Here is a 19656-nt window from a genome sequence, read left to right as displayed (position 1 = left end):
CAAAAAGGTCTTTTTTTTTTTCCTACCAAGAAAAGTGCACTTGTTATTAGTGAGAATATACTTATTTTAAGGTATTTTTGCGCTCATTGAGGTTAGCTAATTTTACTTGTTTTGGAAAGTCTTGACAAGCCAAATTTTCTTGTTCTATTGGCAGATAATTTTGCTAAATTCAACTAAAATACCCCTCATTTTTGTATTATGTTTTCTTGTTTTTTGAACACTGACTTTTTGCAGTGTAGGAAATGACATAAATCCAAACACCCACAAATATCGACACAAATATAATTTTCTAAAGTGTAATTCTAGATTTACATGCATTAAACAAAGTTCTCTTGCCGTCTGGGAAGTGTTGTATCCCGAATAGCTGCAATGGCTTTCTCTTAACCCTGTAAGACCCAAATATAGAAAAACCTAAAAAAAAATGTTTTGACCTTTTTAGATGTTGTTGTAGGAGGCATTTGCACACAACACAAGGGTAGAATGTATACTATCCATGTATAGAGAAAATACTTCAGGCAGTGATGTTTGAACCCACTGCAACAAGCCAGCTATTTTTACTACCACATTCACCCAGTGTTGTATAATTGCAACAATTATATAACAAGCTCTAAATGAAATTTGATGCATCTGTTCCACAATAACTACATATGTACATGCTCTAGACATTGCAATAACAACCAAACAAATATATAAAATACATTTTACTTACTTGAATCTGATGAATCCAGTCCAATGAAACAAATAGATGTTGTTCGAAGGAAACCTTGAGAGGTTGTGTGAGTTCATGGCCAGAAGGCATGACTTATAAATAAATTTACGATCCAATAGCCTTGTGAGAATGAACAATAGGACCCAATGACTATGTAAATGTGGTAAAAAAAAAAATATATATATATATATATATATATATATATATATATATATATATATATATATATATATATATATACCGCATATGTGGGTAACCCCCCCCCTAGAGGGGGGGGTTACCCACATATGCGGTCCTCTCCAAGGTTTCTCATAGTCATTCACATCGACGTCCCACTGGGGTGAGTTTTTCCTTGCCCGTATGTGGGCTTTGTACCGAGGATGTCGTTGTGGCTTGTGCAGCCCTTTGAGACACTTGTGATTTAGGGCTATATAAATAAAGATTGATTGATTGATTGATATATGTATATATATATATACATATAACGGATTGTTTTTTAGGATGGTTAAAGGTAACGTTGTAACTTTACAACAAGTGGTGTTACAGGGTTAAGGTATTCATGTGTGATTTCCACATGTAGAAGAAGGAGAAACACGGGCATGTCTGGATGACTCGCCTCCATATTTCCAGTGGTTAGCTCCGAGTTACGAAACCGCTTTATTATGAAGCTGACTGTGGGGCGTTCTTTCTGACGTCACTTCCTGTGTGGGGCGCGGTCTTTCTGGACGTCACTTCCTCTCCGAACTCGGTTTGTAAACGATCAATGAGTCCATATAAAGCTAAGAGCCGGAGATTCGAGATATACACGGCGCACTTACCCGTGTAAAAAATTGTCCGAGGAGGGGGACCTTAAACGCTGGTTTAGTGTGGCTGAAACGGGGCTTAGGCTAAATAATTAATCATTTAAGACAGGGGTGCTCATTACGTTGATCGCGATCTACCGGTCGATCTCGGAGGGTGTGTCAGTCGATCACCAGCCAGGCATTAAATAAATAGTCCTAAAAATGAGCGATCATAAATCTTCACCATGACGTCACTTTCGTCACTTGATTGACATTCACGGCACCCGAGGGTCTTCTGAGATGACGCTGGCTGCTGCCAGCTCATTAAAATTACCGACTGGAAGGCGAGAAACACTTTTATTTCAACAGACTCTGGCGCCGTACCTGTCGTCAAAACTCCAAAGACAGACTGCACAGTTGCACAGTTGTGCTAACAAAATAAGAGTCTCAGAAAGCTGGCGTGCACAAGCTAGCAAGCTACGGAGTTTGCCGACAATGTATTTCTTGTAAAGTGTATACAAAGGAGTACGGAAGCTGGACAAATAAGATGCCAAAAACCAACCACTTTCATGTGGTATTGGACAGAAAGGAGGACTTTTTTTCTCCTCCATTCGAAAATGCGGACGTTATCATCACCACTGTCTGATTCCAATCAATGCAAGTCATCAGAATCAGGTAATACACCAACTTATATTCTTGTCTTCATGAAAGAAAGGAATCTATATGTGTTAAACATGCTTGTATTATCTTTAACCACCTTTAAGTTGTTAACAATATTAACTATATGTGTTAAACATGCTTGTTTTATCTTTAATCACCTTTAACTTGTTAACAATATTAACTATTTGTGTTAAACATGCTTGCATTATCTTTAAACACCTTTAACTTGTTAACAATATTAACTATATGTATTAAACATACTTGTATTATCATTAAACACCTTTAATGTATTAACAATATTAACCGTATTTTCCGCACCATAAGGCGCCCTGGGTTATAAGCCGCGCCTTCAATGAACGGAATATTTCAAAACTTTGTCCACCTATAAGCCGCCCCGTGTTGTAAGCCGCATCTAACTGCGCTAAAGGAATGTCAAAAAAACAGTCAGATAGGTCAGTCAAACTTTAATAATGTATTAAAAACCAGCGTTTTAACAACTCTGTTCACTCCCAAAATGTACGCAAATGTGCAATCACAAACATACGTATATCAACATGGACAGAGCTGCGTGAAAAAAGCCACCCGGCCTCTTCGCGTAAACTTAAACTTACCTTAACCACTCGCTCATCTTTTCTTCACCCATCCCTTCGAGTTAGCTTTTATGATGACGCCGGCTGGAAAGGTCTCTTTTGGCAAGGTCTTCCTTTTGAATATCACCATGGGTGGAAGTTTCTGGCCATTAGCATGGCAAGCTAGAACCACAGTGAAGGATGACTTCTCATTCCCTGTGGTGCGAATATTCACCGTACGTGCTCCCGTTGTATCCACAGTGCGGTTCACAGGAATATCAGTTGCTGTGAAATAGTAATCCGTGTGCGGATGGAGAGATTGCGTCTTTTCATGAACCGGATACCTGTCGCTTAGTAGGAGCCATTTTGTGGTCTTTACAGATGTAAACACACAAAGGAAATGAAACGTACGGTGATATCCGCGCGCTTTTTCTTCTTCTACGCGGGCGGGTGGTTGCTTACAGTAGAAGAAGAAGCGCTTCCTGTTCTATGGGGGCGGGTGCTTACCTTGGCGGTTGCTTGCGTAGAAGAAGAAGCGCTTCCTGTTCTACCGGGAAAAAAGATGGCGGCTGTTTACCGAAGTTGCGAGACCGAAACTTTATGAAAATGAATCTTAATATTTATCCATATATAAAGCGCACCGGGTTATAAGGCGCACTGTCAGCTTTTGAGAAAATGTGTGGTTTTTAGGTGCGCCTTATAGTGCGGAAAATACGGTATATGTGTTAAACATGCTTGCATTATCATTAAACACCTTTAACTTGTTAACAAAAACATATATTTCATAAATAAGTAAATATAAATTATATATATGAATGAGGTAGATCCCCACGACTTGATCAATTGAAAAGTAGCTCGCCTGCAGACAAAGTGTGAGCACCCCTGATTTAAGGCGTTAAACGACTTAGTGGAGACATAGCCTAACATTCCACACGGCAAAACGATAAAAGTATGTGTGATTCCTGCTGATATCGGTATTGGCCACAACTCAATGCTCCAAAATCGGTTTTCGCATCGGGACAAACGGACTAGCTTGTGAAAAGCATGTGTGAGAAAACGCAAGTATCCAAATAAAAAATTAAAACATTTTTCAATAATATTTTAAGATTGCCTTTTTACTTTGGGGCGGTTAGTTCCAGTTCCGCTTGTGTCGACACAAACGGGTTCCACTGTAGTGCTTTGAATTGACCCCAAGTGATAAATCACATTTCTGTCTTGTTATTCTTGTCTTTTTATTGAAAAAAAAAAAAAAAAAAACATTAAGTGATGACATGTAGCGGTGCATTATTTTTGTGCATTTCTGTTGTGTATGTGTTTTGTTTTTGGTCGTTTTTTTCCGTTGTCGTGTTCATGCACATCGTTGTCGCCCATCTCTCCGCCCCCCCTCGCCCCTCCCCCCCCCCCTTTTGACCGCTGTGTCGTGTGCGCCCCCCGCAGGAGAAGACGAGCGCCCTCAGCCTGAGCAACGTGGCTGGGGTCTTCTACATTCTGGTCGGAGGACTCGGCTTGGCCATGCTGGTGGCCTTGATCGAGTTCTGTTACAAGTCCCGAGCCGAGGCCAAACGAATGAAGGTGGCAAAGAATGCACAGACTATTAACCCAACTTCCTCGCAGAATTCACAGAATTTTGCCACTTATAAGGAAGGGTACAACGTTTATGGGATCGAAAGTGTAAAAATTTAGGGGGTAGGGAACAAGGTTTTCATAAATTCCCCCAAACTGCACGCTTTTTTTGGCTCCATCCGTTCCATCCTTCAGTGTTAGTGAATGACGAGGTTGGCCGAGGGATCGATGACTTATGATTTACTGAGAGAAAGACATATCAACCCTTTTGTTCACGCATAACGACTGCCTTTGCGCCGAGGGGTGTTAGCGCCACGCTCCGCAGGAAAAACCTGCTCGCGCCGGTTGGAAATTTGGGGAATAATGTTGGCAAAAAGTCTAACTGGATGAAAAAATGACTAAAGATAAAGATGCAATATTACAAGGAATCAAAAATAATTTAGTGAGATTTTTTTTAATGTTTTTTAATCAAAATTTGAGTTTCGTTATTTTTTTTATTTTTTTTTTTAAGCAGAATTTGACAAAATACATTTGTGAGATTTTTAGAATCAAGTGAACTTTTATATTAGAAAAAGCGTAATTGTGAGAAAAGTTATACTGTAGTTTCATGATGAAAAAGCATTTTTAATAGTATTTTATCTGAATTGTATGTATATATATATATATATATACGTTAGGTCAGGAAAAGACACAGAGGCTATTTCATCCCTACAAGCCTGTTTCGCAGGTTTCCCTGCTCTTCAGGGGATTTCCTAACGTATATTCCGCTCTACCCCAGTATTGAGCACTGTATAATGGATAAACCACAGTAACCTCGACTATTTATATATATATTTATTTTTTTTTTATTTTTTTTTTTTTTCATGATGAAAAAGCATTTTTAATAGAATTTAATCTGAATGAGATATATATATATATATATATATATATATATATAATAGAATTTAATCTGAATGAGATATATATATATATATATATATATATATATATATATATATATATATATATATATATATATATATATATATATATATATCTCATTCAGATTAAATTCTATTAAAAATGCTTTTTCATCATGAAAAAAAAATAAAAAAAATAAAAAATAAATATATATATAAATAGCCGAGGTTACTGTGGTTTATCCATTATACAGTGCTCAATACTGGGGTAGAGCGGAATATACGTTAGGAAATCCCCTGAAGAGCAGGGAAACCTGCGAAACAGGCTTGTAGGGATGAAATAGCCTCTGTGTCTTTTCCTGACCTAACGTATATATATATATATATATATATATATATATATATATATATATATATATATATAGATAGATATAATTCAGATTAAATATATGTATATACATATATACACAAAAAAATGTTGTAAAATTAAATCGTAAATTTTGAGAAAAGTCGTACAGTAGTGTGATGATGTAAAAACAATATATATATATTGGGGGTTTTTTGGGGGGGGGAATTTTTAATAGCATTTAATCTGCATTTTATATGTGTTTGTCTCTTTCTCTATATGTATAAACACAAAATAATGTTGTGATATTATGGGAATTAAAATAAAGGTTATATTTGAACAAAATCATAATTGTGAGAAAAAATGTGATGTAAAAACAATATATTTTTTGGGGTGGGGGGGGTTCATGGGAATTTTACAAAAATAAAGTTATGATAATACCAAAATTAAGTTAAATTTTCTATTTGAGAAAAATCGTAACTGCAGACCAAGTTATAGTTTAATAATTGTTTTAATTATTATTATTATTGCATTTCACTGTAATTTTACCAAAAAAAAAGTTGTGCTATTACAAGAATGAAAAAAAATGTCCCGTTAAGAAAACATCGTAATTTTGAGACAAATCGTATCGTAATTTCATGACGGAAAAACTTACATTTTTAATTGTAATTTCAAAAAATAAAGGTGTCATGTTATCAAAAGTAAGAAAAATTTCCTATTAGAGAAAAATCGTAATTGTGGGACTCGTCATTGTTCAATAAAGGAAACATTTTTTAATCTAATTTAATTGGAATTTGACAAAAATAAAGTTGTGCTTTTATGAAAAAAATCGTAGAGTGAGATAAGTCATACTGTAGATTCATGTTGAAAAAATATTTTAGCATATTTAATCTTGGGAAAACTGTTGGTTTTTTTTTGTAAATAGATAGATTGTACTTTAGAGTCCTTCAGGAAAGTTCCCTCGGGAAAATTAAAAAAAGTAATCGTATTTTCACAAAAATAATGTTGCGATTGTCCGAGAATTAGGTGAAATTTTGTATTAGGAAAAAATCATAATGTGAGAGAAGTCGTACTGTAGTTTCATGATGGAATTTTTTTTAATTTTTTTTTATCGTATTCAATTGTAATTTTACAAGAATACAGTTGGGATATTAGGAATATAAAGTAAAGTGTTCTATTGAGGGGAAAAAAAAGTTAAAGTTGTGATTCTGATCACACTATAGTTTCATGATGGAAAAATTGTTTTAATAGTATTTATTCATCATTTTAGAAAAATGCAGTTGTGATATCACAAGGAGTAAGTCAAATTTTCCATTAGAAAAAAATCATATTGTGAGACAAGTCGTAATTTCATAATGGAAAAATATTTTTTTTGTATTTTATTGAAATGTTACAAAATAAAGTTGTGATATGACAACTAAGTTACATTTTCTAATTGGAAAAAAAAATGTTAATGTGCGATAAGTCATACCGTTTTTTCATAATGGAAAAACATTTTATTTTATTTTTATTTTATTTTATTTTATGTAAAATAAAATACAAATAAAAATTAATTTTTAATTTTACAAAATAAAGTTGTTATATGTTTAGACTCGTGGAAGTTTCTATTAGAAAATATGTAATTATACTGTAGTGTAATTTCCTGACGGAACAAATATTTTTATAATATTCAATCATTCAGTCATTTTACAAAAAACAGGGTTGTGATTTTATGGGAATTAAAAAACATTTTCCATTAGAGAATGATGGAGTCATAATATAGTTTCATGATGGGAAATCCATTATTTATAGTATTTGATTGTGATTTCACAAAAATAACACTGTGATTTTATGAGAATAGAGTATCAAATAAATGGTGTTATTTTCTGATAAAAAATTATTCTGAATATTTAAAAGAAAAAAGTTTAAATATTACGACGTTGTCAACTAACAATTTAAGCTTACAACAGCAGGACTCAAAATATACACATTTGAAACTGTTATCTTTTTTTATGACATTGAATGAGCTAAATGTGATGCAGGGACTACAGTACACTATTGCGAGACTAAAGATGTCATTTTACTATAAAAATGATTAAAAAATGTTTGTATTGTTAAGAAATTGAATCCATTAAGTTGCAATTTCATGACTGCAAGCTGAATGTTAAGGTGGAGATTATAGTACACTACATTATTGCTGGAATAGAGATGTCATCGTACCACAAAATATGTTTATTTTGTAATATTAAGAAGTTGCATCCGATAAATTTAATGTTCATGCTCAAAAAATACCTACTCGTATTGGGGTTTTTTTTTTCATTAAATTTCGACGTTACAACTTTTCCCTTAAGTTACATCTTGAATATCGTTATTTTTCACGTTCGGAAGTCTTTGTTCTTGTAGTCCAGGGGTGTCAAACTCATTTTAGCTCGGCTGGAGGACATTCTGAGACTATTAAAATCATGGCATGATAACTTAAGAATAAAGACAATTTCAGATGGGGTTTTTTTTGTCTTAATTCGGCCAAAAATAGAACAAACACATTCTGAAAATATTACAATACAAATATAGAAAAAAAAATAACCAGCAGGCGGGAAAGTTTAGATCCATGAAGGAAAGAAGAAAGTGAATGTTCACAACTGAATACATTTACATAAGTATAAACATTTGTTTTATTTTGTATTCTTTTTTTTAATGAATTAAGTAACATTTATGACAACCTTTATCCAAAACACAATATATCAATTCAATGCAATCCACTTTATTTGTATAGCACATTTAAACAACAAAATGTTTCCAAAGTGCTGCACAACAATATTAAAAACAATATTCAAATATTATCCTTAGCTCCACCAATGACTGAATAAAAACAAAAAATAAAAACCAATATAAAATAAATATGATTAAAAACGATTTTAAAGGGTAAAACCAATTAAAACAGTAAATAGAAATCAACATTTTAAAAACACAGAGGACAACAGAGGACCACACAACTCACGTAGTGTTAAAAGCCAAAGAATAAAAGTGGGTCTTAAGACGAGACTTAAAACACTGAACATGGAGGGTCAGAGTGTTCCAGAGCTTAGGGCCGACCACAGAGAAGGCCCTGTCTCCCCTGGTTTTAAGTCTGGTCTTGGGCACCACGAGCTGGAGCTGGCTCTCGGACCTCAGAGCGCGCGCAGGATTGTAAATTTGGATGAGGTCCGAGATTAACTGAGGTGCCAGTCCAGGTAAAGCTTTAAAAACAAACAGCAAGGTTTTAAAATCAATTCTAAAATGAACAGGGAGCCAGTGCAAACTCTGAAGAATTGGGGTTATATGCTCACTTTTCCTGGCCTCTGTTAAAAGTCGTGCTGCCGCGTTCTGGACTAACTGCAACCGGGAGAAGAGAGTTTTTTTGGCTAATGCCAGAATAAAGTGCATTGCAGTAGTCCAGGCCACTTGAAATAAAAGCATGCACGACTTGTTCAAAAAGGTTAAAGGGGAACATGATCACCAGACCTATGTAAGCGTCAATATATACCTTGATGTTGCAGAAAAAAGACTATATATTTTTTGAACCGATTTCCGAACTCTAAATGGGTGAATTTTGGCGAATTAAACGCCTTTCTATTATTCGCTCTCAAACACATTACAAACACCGAGTCAAATCAGCTCTGTTATTTTCCGTTTTTTCGACTGTTTTCCGTACCTTGGAGACATCATGCCTCGTCGGTGTGTTGTCGGAGGGTGTAACAACACCAACAGGTACCGGATTCAAGTTGCACCAGTGGCCCAAAGATGCGAAAGTGGCAAGAAATTGGACGTTTTGTTCCGCACACTTTACCGACGAAAGCTATGCTACGACAGAGATGGCAAGAATGTGTGGATATCCTGCGACACTCAAAGCAGATGCATTTCCAACGATAAAGTCAAAGAAATCTGCCGCCAGACCCCCATTGAATCTGCCGGAGTGTGTGAGCAATTCAGGGACAAAGGACCTCGGTAGCACGGCAAGCAATGGCGGCAGTTTGTTCCCGCAGACGAGCGAGCTATCGACCCTAGCTTCCCTGGCCTGCTGACATCAACTCCAAAACTGGACTTTTCAGCTTACAGGAAAAGAGCGCGGATGAGGGTATGTCTACAGAATATATTAATTGATGAAAACTGGGCTGTCTGCACTCTCAAAGTGCATGTTGTTGCCAAATGTATTTCATATGCTGTAAACCTAGTTCAGGGGTCGGCAACCTTTACCAGTCAAAGAGCCATTTTGACCAGTTTCACAAATTATAGAAAACAATGGGAGCCGCAAAAAATTTTTCAAATTTTAAATGTAATAACAGTGCATACTAAGTTTTTTTTTTTGCTTTGTGCTATGTATAACCAGGGGTCTTAGACACGCTGCCCACACCTTTATGTGGAATTTAAAAGCTGGTGCGGCACGCAGGTTTTGAATGAATGGCGCTTGTCAGCGTCATGCGTGCCGTGATGGTACAGCATATAGCACCCACTATAGCCAGTGTGCCTGTTCAGACACATGTTGTATGGGGCTTCCGCTTGCTCACTAAGGTAACAGCAAGGCATACTTGTTCAACAACCACACAGGTCACACTGACGGTGGCGGTATTAAAAAAAACAAACTTTAACACTCTTACTAATAATGCGCCACACTGTGAACCCACACCAAACAAGAATGACAAAAAATTTTGGGAGAACATCTGCACCGTAACACAACATAAACACAACAGGACAAACACCCAGAATCCCATGCAGCCCTAACTCTTCCGGGATACATTATACACCCCCGCTACCAAACCCCGCCCACCTCAACGACGCACAGAGAGAGAGAGAGGGGGGGGGGGTGGGGGGGTTGGTGGTAGCAGGAGTGTATAATGTAGCCCGGAAGAGTCAGGGCTGCATGGATTCTGGGTGTTTGTTCTGTTGTGTTTATGTTGTGTTAAGGTGCAGATGTCCTCCCGAAATGTGTTTGTCATTCTTGTTTGGTTTTGGTTCAAAGTGTGGCGCAATATTAGTAAGAGTGTTAAAGTTGTATTTCGTTTTCACTACCTGCCTCCACACTACAATCATCCGTTTCAATACATGCGTAATCTGTTGAATCACTTAAGCCGCTGAAATCCGAGTCTGAATCCGAGCTAATGTCACTATAATTTGCTGTTCTATCCGCCATGTTTGTTTGTATCGGCATCACTGTGTGACGTCACAGGAAAATTGACGGGTGGTTAAAATCAGGCACTTTTAAGCTTTTTTTAGGGATATTGCGTGATGGGTAAAAAATTTTTAAAAACTTCGAAAAATAAAATAAGCCACTGGGAACTGATTTTTAATGGTTTTAACCCTTCTGAAATTGTGATAATGTTCCCCTTTAAAAGATAAAAACTATATAGAATGTGAGATATAACAGTATAATGCATACATTTATCATTTGTTTTCAAAACGCTTACAAAAAAGTGGGACCCCCAAAAATGTACTGTGGGACCAACAGTAAAGGAGTATTGGTGTGTGCAAAACAGCAAAAGACGGCTGTAATACTAATCAAATATCATAGACCGTGTCAGAGTTTGTAGGTGCCGAACCCCAGGATGCAGAGAAGGCGGAAGGCATTGTGCGAGAAAACATGATTTAATTAAACACTATGGCAAAACGACAAACAAAAGGGTAACAACAAAAGGCGCGCACAAGGCGGAGAACAAACTTGGCTATGAACTAAAATAGCACAGAGGCTAACAGTGGACAAGAAACAAAAGCACTTACTGTGACACGAAGGAACTAGGACATGAGCAGAGTGAAACAAAAGTAGACAGAGCTACAACAAGTATTAAGACAGGTAGTAATGACATTGGCAATGACAATCAATAATCCAGCAGTGACTGGAGGGTAGGGCAGGTATAAATAGCAGCTGGCTGATTGACACCAGGTGTAGCCAGGTGCCAATCAGCCCCAGCTGAGGGGACACAGCACTCAGGGAGAAACAGGAAACAGAACCAAAACAAGAGCGCTGACAGGAAATACTACACACACACACAGAGGAAAAACTAAAACACAACCAAACTGTCAGGGGCAAGCCTGACAGACCGTAGATCATTAATGATTGACTTTGACACCCCTGTTGTAGTCGATCAACTTTGTTCCTTTCATTTTTGTCCGTAGCAAATTTGCTCAAAGAACCGGAGCTCCGAATGTTTTTTTCTCGAGGGTCGTGGCCTCGACACTCCTCGGTATCTTGTGTGTCCATTTAAGTTCCCGTGCCATTTTTTTTTTGGTACCATGTCCATGTATGAGTGTTGATGCCTGTCTTAGTCCACATACATCTCAGCAGCAATGCTTGCACATGGTGCCACCATCCGACACGTAACCACGCGCTCGTCACCTTTGGTTCCCATCCGGCATCGCCATACATCTTTTATCCATATATAAATATTACCTTTCACGCTTACGGATGCGGGGAAAGACCGTCCTAAATGTCCGCCATCCGTCCGCAGATGACCTTCGGGGACGCCATGAGGAACAAAGCGAGACTTTCCGTCACCGGGAGCACCGGGGAGAACGGTCGGGTGATGACTCCGGAGTTTCCTAAAGCTGTCCACGCCGTCCCATACGTGAGACCCGACATGGGACTCAACGTCAGCCTGACAGATCTGTCCTGATCCCTGACAGACTTCTGAGTGCCTTACCATGGTTTCAAAAAGAGCGCTTCTGGTCTCCTCTTTTTCCGCTTTTTGGCTCGCTGGTTCCTTCCTCCGTCGCTCGCTTCTGTCACGGAACTTTTTTTTTTTGTTAACCCCGAGGGGACACAGGAGTGATGTCCATCGCAAAGTTCTAGCCTCCATGCGTCATTCTTCATATTTTTACAACACCAAGAAGAAAATGGCTCTCTCGGTGATCCTAGGATATCACTTATTGTGTGTGTGTGTGTGAGTGCGTGTTACCGTCTTTGTGGGGACTTGACTGACTAGTCAGAACTCATCCGAAACGTGTGTGTGTAAGTCTCTTTTTCTGTCTTTGTGGGGACTTGATTGACTGGTCAGAACTCATTTCAACCCTGTGTGTGAGTCTGTTTTCCTGTCTTTGTGGGGACTTGACTGACTAGTGTTGCGTTTTGGACCAGTTGTTCCTCCCAGGGAATTCAAGTCACAAGTCGCTCCCAAGCTTTTTACGACACTTAAAGCTGAGTTGAAAAACCACCAGAGACAGAATAGGTATTTTGTTGTATATTTTCAAAGCTTTGCAGATATATACATTTGAGACCAGTCCAGCATAGAACATTCTATCGCCCCCGCCAAAATGGTCTGTCTTCCCGACCCCAAAACCCTCTCTCCTCTCTCTAGTCAAAACACATGCTAGTCAAAACACATTCCAAAGAATTCAAGGTTAACACACACAGTTTACTTGCAGAGAAACAGAAAGAGAATAAATGGAAAACACAAGCTGTTTTCAAATATGACTATGAAAGAAAATAAGTAAGACTAAAATTCGGATATATGTAAATATCTGCCTCCGACACTAGTCAGAACTCATTCCATCCGTGTGTGTGTGAGTCTGTTTTTCTGTCTGTGTGGAAACTTGACTGACTAGTCAGAACTCATTCGAACCGTGTGTGTGTGAGTCTCTTTTTCTGTCTTTGTGGGGACTTGATTGACTGGTCAGAACTCATTTCAACCGTGTGTGTGTGAGTCTGTTTTTCTGTCTTTGTGGGGACTTGACTGACTAGTGTTGCGTTTTGGACCAGTTGTTCCTCCCAGGGAATTCAAGTCACAAGTCGCTCCCAAGCTTTTTACGACACTTAAAGCTGAGTTGAAAAACCACCAGAGACAGAATAGGTATTTTGTTGTATATTTTCAAAGCTTTGCAGATATACATTTGAGACCAGTCCAGCATAGAACATTCTATCGCCCCCACCAAAATGGTCTGTCTTCCCGACCCCAAAACCCTCTCTCCTCTCTCTAGTCAAAACACATGCTAGTCAAAACACATTCCAAAGAATTCAAGGTTAACACACACAGTTTACTTGCAGAGAAACAGAAAGAGAATAAATGGAAAACACAAGCTGTTTTCAAATATGACTATGAAAGAAAATAAGTAACACTAGAATTCGGATATATGTAAATACCAGCCTCCGACACTAGTCAGAACTCATTCCATCCGTGTGTGTGTGAGTCTGTTTTTCTGTCTGTGTGGAAACTTGACTGACTAGTCAGAACTCATCCGAAACGTGTGTGTGTAAGTCTCTTTTTCTGTCTTTGTGGGGACTTGATTGACTGGTCAGAACTCATTTCAACCGTGTGTGTGTGAGTCTGTTTTCCTGTCTTTGTGGGGACTTGACTGACTAGTGTTGCGTTTTGGATTAGTTGTTCCTCCCAGGGAATTCAAGTCACAAGTCGCTCCCAAGCTTTTTACGACACTTAAAGCTGAGTTGCAAAACCACCAGAGACAGAATAGGTATTTTGTTGTATATTTTCAAAGCTTTGCAGATATATACATTTGAGACCAGTCCAGCATAGAACATTCTATCGCCCCCGCCAAAATGGTCTGTCTTCCCGACCCCAAAACCCTCTCTCCTCTCTCTAGTCAAAACACATGCTAGTCAAAACACATTCCAAAGAATTCAAGGTTAACACACACAGTTTACTTGCAGAGAAACAGAAAGAGAATAAATGGAAAACACAAGCTGTTTTCAAATATGACTATGAAAGAAAATAAGTAACACTAAAATTCGGATACATGTAAATATCTGCCTCCGACACTAGTCAGAACTCATTCCATCCGTGTGTGTGTGAGTCTGTTTTTCTGTCTGTGTGGAAACTTGACTGACTAGTCAGAACTCGTTCGAACCGTGTGTGTGTGAGTCTGTTTTTCTGTCTGTGTGGGGACTTGACTGACTAGTCAGAACTCATTCGAACCGTGTGTGTGTGCAGGGCCGGCCAGTGGCATAGGCCGTATAGGCAAATGCTAAGGGCGCCATCCATCAGGGGGCGCCACGCCAGTGCCACAAATGTTGGAGAAAAAAAAAAAAGTCGGTACTATTATTTCTAAATACAAAAAATAATCCCTCGTTAATTAAAATGCAAAGTAAAGCCTATATAATAGAAATATTATTTGTTACAACATTACGCCCCCCCCCCCCCCGCACGGTGCGCCCCCTCCCTTCCCGTATCATGACTCTTTTTGGACGTCACCACATCAAAAAATCAACACAAGATGTCAAAACGGCCAAAACTGTCAGGTGCCCAGGGAAGAAAAAAAGAGAAAAGAAGAGGAAGAGAAACGAGAAAAAGACAGAGGTAGCAGGTAGGTAACGTTAGCCTACATGAAATTATTTGTCTGTTACAGAATGTGATAGTAACCTGGCTTTTTAGCATTAAGCTAATGTTACATGATTCGGCAATTGCTAATCAATAAATCGCTAGTTCTGTTTTAACGTCGGGTTAATATTGTGGAGGGGGCTAAATTGTCATGGAAAATAATAATGTAACGTTAGGTAATTACAGTACTCCCACCTTACATTCCTCAGGGACATTTGTATTAGATCTTTTAAGCAGGTGTTTTTTGTTTACATTGTTATTGCCTTCTGGTTAGCTAATGTTTGCCCTGCAGGTAATAGTCACTTTTCCACCCCTTTATATATTAGGTATAGTTGTAAGCCTAGTTGTTAAAGTGCACATCATTAATGTTAATTAAGCAATATGTATGTAAAAAATATTGTATTTCATATATTCATTTTTTTATTTTTTGCATTCATTTATTTATTCATAGTTTTTTTTATCTTGTTAACTATTCTGATTGTTAATTTGCTTTCTTTAAGTAAAAAAAAGGTCAAAGACAAAGCTATTCGGTTTCTTGTGAGTATATACACTTCACTGCCGATGTGGGGGGGGCGCCACCTAAAATCTTGCCTAGGGTGCCAGATTGGTTAGGGCCGGGCCTGTGTGTGTGAGTCTGTTTTTCTGTCTGTGTGGGGACTTGACTGACTAGTCAGAACTCATTCCTACCGTGTGTGTGAGTCTCTATTTCTGTCTTTGTGGGGACTTGACCGACAAGTCAGAACTCATTTCAACCGTGTGTGTGTGAGTCTATTTTTCTGTCTTTGTGGGGACTTGACTGACTAGTCAGAACTCATTCGAACCATGTGTGTGAGTCTGTTTTTCTGTCTGATTGATTGATTGATTGATTGAAAGTTTTATTAGTAGATTGCACAGTTCAGTACATATTCCGTACAATTGACTAAATGGTAACACCCGAATAAGTTTTTCAACTTGTTTAAGGTCGGGGTCCACGTAAATCAATTCATGGTAAGTCTGAGTCTGTGTGAGGACTTGACTGACAAGTCAGAACTCATTCCAACCGTGTGTGTGTGAGTCTGTTTTTCTGTCTTTGTGGGGACTTCACTGACAAGTCAGAACTTATTCGAACCGTGTGTGTGAGTCTGTTTTTCTGTCTGTGTGGGGACTTGACTGACAAGTCAGAACTTATTCGAACCGTGTGTGTGAGTCTCTTTTTCTGTCTTTGTGGGGACTTGACTGACAAGTCAGAACTCATTTGAACCGTGTGTGTGTGAGTCTGTTTTTCTGTCTTTGTGGGGACTTGACTGACAAGTCAGAACTTATTCGAACCGTGTGTGTGAGTCTGTTTTTCTGTCTTTGTGGGGACTTGACTGTCAAGTCAGAACTCATTTGAACTGTGTGTGTGTGAGTCTGTTTTTCTGTCTGTGTGGGGACTTGACTGACAAGTCAGAACTCATTTGAACCGTGTGTGTGTGAGTCTGTTTTTCTGTCTTTGTGGGGACTTGACTGACAAGTCAGAACTTATTCGAACCGTGTGTGTGTGAGTCTGTTTTTCTGTCTGTGTGGGGACTTGACTGACAAGTCAGAACTCATTCCAACCGTGTGTGTGAGTCTGTTTTTCTGTCTTTGTGGGGACTTGACTGACAAGTCAGAACTTATTCGAACCGTGTGTGTGAGTCTGTTTTTCTGTCTTTGTGGGGACTTGACTGACAAGTCAGAACTCATTCCAACCGTGTGTGTGAGTCTGTTTTTCTGTCTTTGTGGGGACTTGACTGACAAGTCAGAACTCATTTGAACGGTGTGTGTGTGAGTCTGTTTTTCTGTCTGTGTGGGGACTTGACTGACAAGTCAGAACTCATTTGAACCGTGTGTGTGTGAGTCTGTTTTTCTGTCTTTGTGGGGACTTGACTGACAAGTCAGAACTCATTTCAACCGTGTGTGTGTGAGTCTGTTTTTCTATCTTTGTGGGGACTTGATTGACTAGTCAGAACTCATTCGAACCGTGTGTGTGTGAGTCTGTTTTTCTGTCTTTGTGGGGACTTAACTGACAAGTCAGAACTCATTCGAACCGTGTGTGTGAGTCTGTTTTTCTGTCTTTGTGGGGACTTGACTGACAAGTCAGAACTCATTTGAAGCGTGTGTGTGTGAGTCTGTTTTTCTGTCTGTGTGGGGACTTGACTGACAAGTCAGAACTTATTCGAACCGTGTGTGTGTGAGTCTGTTTTTCTGTCTTTGTGGGGACTTGACTGACAAGTCAGAACTCATTTGAAGCGTGTGTGTGTGTGAGTCTGTTTTTCTGTCTGTGTGGGGACTTGACTGACAATTGTGTGTGTGCGTGAGGGTGTGTGTGTGTGTGTGTGTGTGTGTGTATGCGTGTGTGTGTGTTCCGCCACCTCCCAAACAGGAAGCACATCCGCATTAAAATGTGAAATAGTCCCTTTTTTTTTTTTTTTTTTTTTTTTTTAAAGAAAATCAAAGAAAATGCTTATTCAAAAAAAAAAACTATTTTTATGTATTTTCACAAAAGAGCTTTTAAAAAGAAACTTCCATGACCGTTGCTGGAAAGAAGAGCTTTTACGGTGTCATATTTCCCCACCGATTTTTTTTTTCTTTTTCCTGTATATTTTATTCGTGTGTCGATCTTTGCTCGACATTCGGATTCGGCCCCATTCGTCGCGGTTTACCTGGCACGTGAAACGTGACAAATCAATGGGGGGGGTGCACTATCCACTTTAGCCGCCAGATGGCAGTAGAGTGTTGGATATCTCAAAACGTGCTTTGTGGCAGTTCCAACTTTGACCAGAGAGGCGCTTTCCATCATTTTCAGTGGACCGCATTGCAAAATCACACGAGACCCACCCAGGAACGGAGCCATAAGAATCCCTTCCTTACCGTAGGTTTTCTCGAGTTGGCGAATTGTTTCTCCTTGTTGAAAAATCTCCTTTTTGCTGTTTGTGTTGTTTTTTCTGCAGAAGACCAGGGTCGTTTGTTGTGCTTTCGATGAAGTGAACCTGTTTACACACCATGAATGCAAAACAACGTAACAAGAAAAAAAAACAAAAACAAGGAAAGGTCGCCGTGGTAACCAAAGGCCAAATAAGTGAAGGGTGCCAAACAAGTTCTCGTGCCAGTCGGAGTCTTAAAAGTCAATCACTGTCCTTTCAGTGAATGTAAATCACTTTTTGTAAGCTAATGTACAGTCGGTGGCTATGACACTCGCTCACGTTATCATTTTTTGGCTTCGATTGTGTTCCGTTTAGGTTTGTTTTTCTTATTGCATCCAACCTGACAAAATGACGCGGCGCCAGTTTGCATGTGGCGCCGCCGATACGACGTTTCTCTCCATTACTGCCGGAAAAACATCGCGTTTACATTTTAATGTAGAAGTCGTGCGGTGTATTTGAATTTGGGAAAGAAAAAAAAAGAACTACAAAAAATAATGTTAGACATCTATATAAATAAATATATATATACAGGATATATACATATATTTTCTATAAAAAGGTGAAGTAAAAATGTACAAAAAAAAAATAAAATGTATAGCCCCCTTCCATGATGGTGTCAAGGCTACTTTCATGAATTGAAATGTTAGTTTTCCTTTCTTTTGGATGACACGACGACAGACAAGCACTTCTAGTCCTCTTTTATGACCTGTAAAGAGCGCCCCCTGTATGTCGGGACCGGGGGGGGGGGTAAGAATCTGTATTATTACTATGGCTGTTGTTCTTTTGTATTCCGACTATAGATACATATACTGTAGTTGCTTCTAAGTTTCATGGCGTACTTCAGGCTATTCTCACTGACATTTTGTATATGGAATGTGTGCTAACTTGTTTATTTTTGGGACTCTTTCTAAATAAAAAATGGCTGATCTCTTGTTAGCGCTCACCATTGTCTCTCATTTGTGAAGTAGAACGACCCGAAAGCCTTGAAGGTGACTCTCTGATGATGTTCTGACATTTGCGTCCCATTTGTCACAAAGGCTAAGGACCCGGGGGGATTCTTAAAGCTAGCCAAAGATTATCTAGGCAAAGTCCTCAGCAGTGGACATTAGGCAAAATGACAAAATCCATTGTGATTCATAGAAATTCTTTAAAGCCAATTAACAGGAATAACAATAACGATGTCATGTCTGTGTGATCATGTTTTGTTTTAGTCATGTTTTGTTTAGTTATTGGCTTTTCACTCCCTTGTCTTGTTTCCATGATTACCCATTAGTTTCACCTGTTCCACGTTTGGACTCGTTGTGCACTCTTGTTTGTCACCATAGCAACCCATTAGTTTTCACCTGTCACGTCACGCACCTGTTTCACGTTTTGAGTCACGCACCTGTTTTCGTTATTCATGTCTGTAGTGTTTAAGTTCATTGTTTTCAGTTTGTCTTTCTGGTGACATCTCACATTTATGCTCTGTCCATTCCTGACACCTGTTTTCATGTCCATCCTTCATGCTACTATTTTTGTCCAAGCCAAGTAAGTTTTTGTTTATTAATGCTATAGTCTTTTGGTTTCATAGTTTGTTCTCCGCCACTGTGTGCGCCTTTCGTTTGTACCTTTTTTTGGTATACCGTATTTTCCGCACCATAAGCCGCCCTGGGTTATAAGCCGCGCCTTCAATGAACGGCATATTTCAAAACTTTGTCCACCTATAAGCCGCCCCGTGTTATAAGCCGCATCTAACTGCGCTAAAGGAATGTCAAAAAAACAGTCAGATAGGTCAGTCAAACTTTAATAATATATTAAAAACCAGCGTGATGTGGGCGCGCATGGAGTCGTATATCAACATGGACGGAGCTGCGTGAAAAAAGCCACCCGGCCTCTTCGCGTAAACTTCCCTTAACCACTCGCTCATCTTTTCTTCATCCATCCATC

General features: G+C 38.7%; 1 protein-coding gene across 7 annotated transcripts in view; it reads left to right on the top strand.

Moving 5' to 3' along the window:
• The window catches only part of gria2b (glutamate receptor, ionotropic, AMPA 2b), a 130995-nt gene extending 112322 nt beyond the window's left edge, over positions 1 to 18673 (top strand). For 4 of the 7 annotated variants that reach the window (XM_061976576.1, XM_061976579.1, XM_061976575.1 and 1 more), the window contains 2 exons: positions 4158 to 4292; positions 11987 to 18673. In XM_061976576.1, coding sequence (XP_061832560.1) covers positions 4158 to 4292; positions 11987 to 12151 — 300 coding nt within the window. In that variant the 3' untranslated portion in view covers positions 12152 to 18673. Of the gene's footprint in view, positions 1 to 4157; positions 4407 to 11986 lie in introns of all 7 variants that reach the window. The other 3 variants (XM_072914881.1, XM_061976577.2, XM_061976578.1) reach the window with 2 other exon arrangements.
• Positions 18674 to 19656: the final 983 nt, after the last annotated feature.

This window comes from Nerophis lumbriciformis, linkage group LG16 (genome assembly GCF_033978685.3).
Source record: "Nerophis lumbriciformis linkage group LG16, RoL_Nlum_v2.1, whole genome shotgun sequence".
Classification (NCBI taxonomy): domain Eukaryota; kingdom Metazoa; phylum Chordata; class Actinopteri; order Syngnathiformes; family Syngnathidae; genus Nerophis; species Nerophis lumbriciformis.
This window is presented reverse-complemented; position numbering and strand designations above follow the sequence as displayed.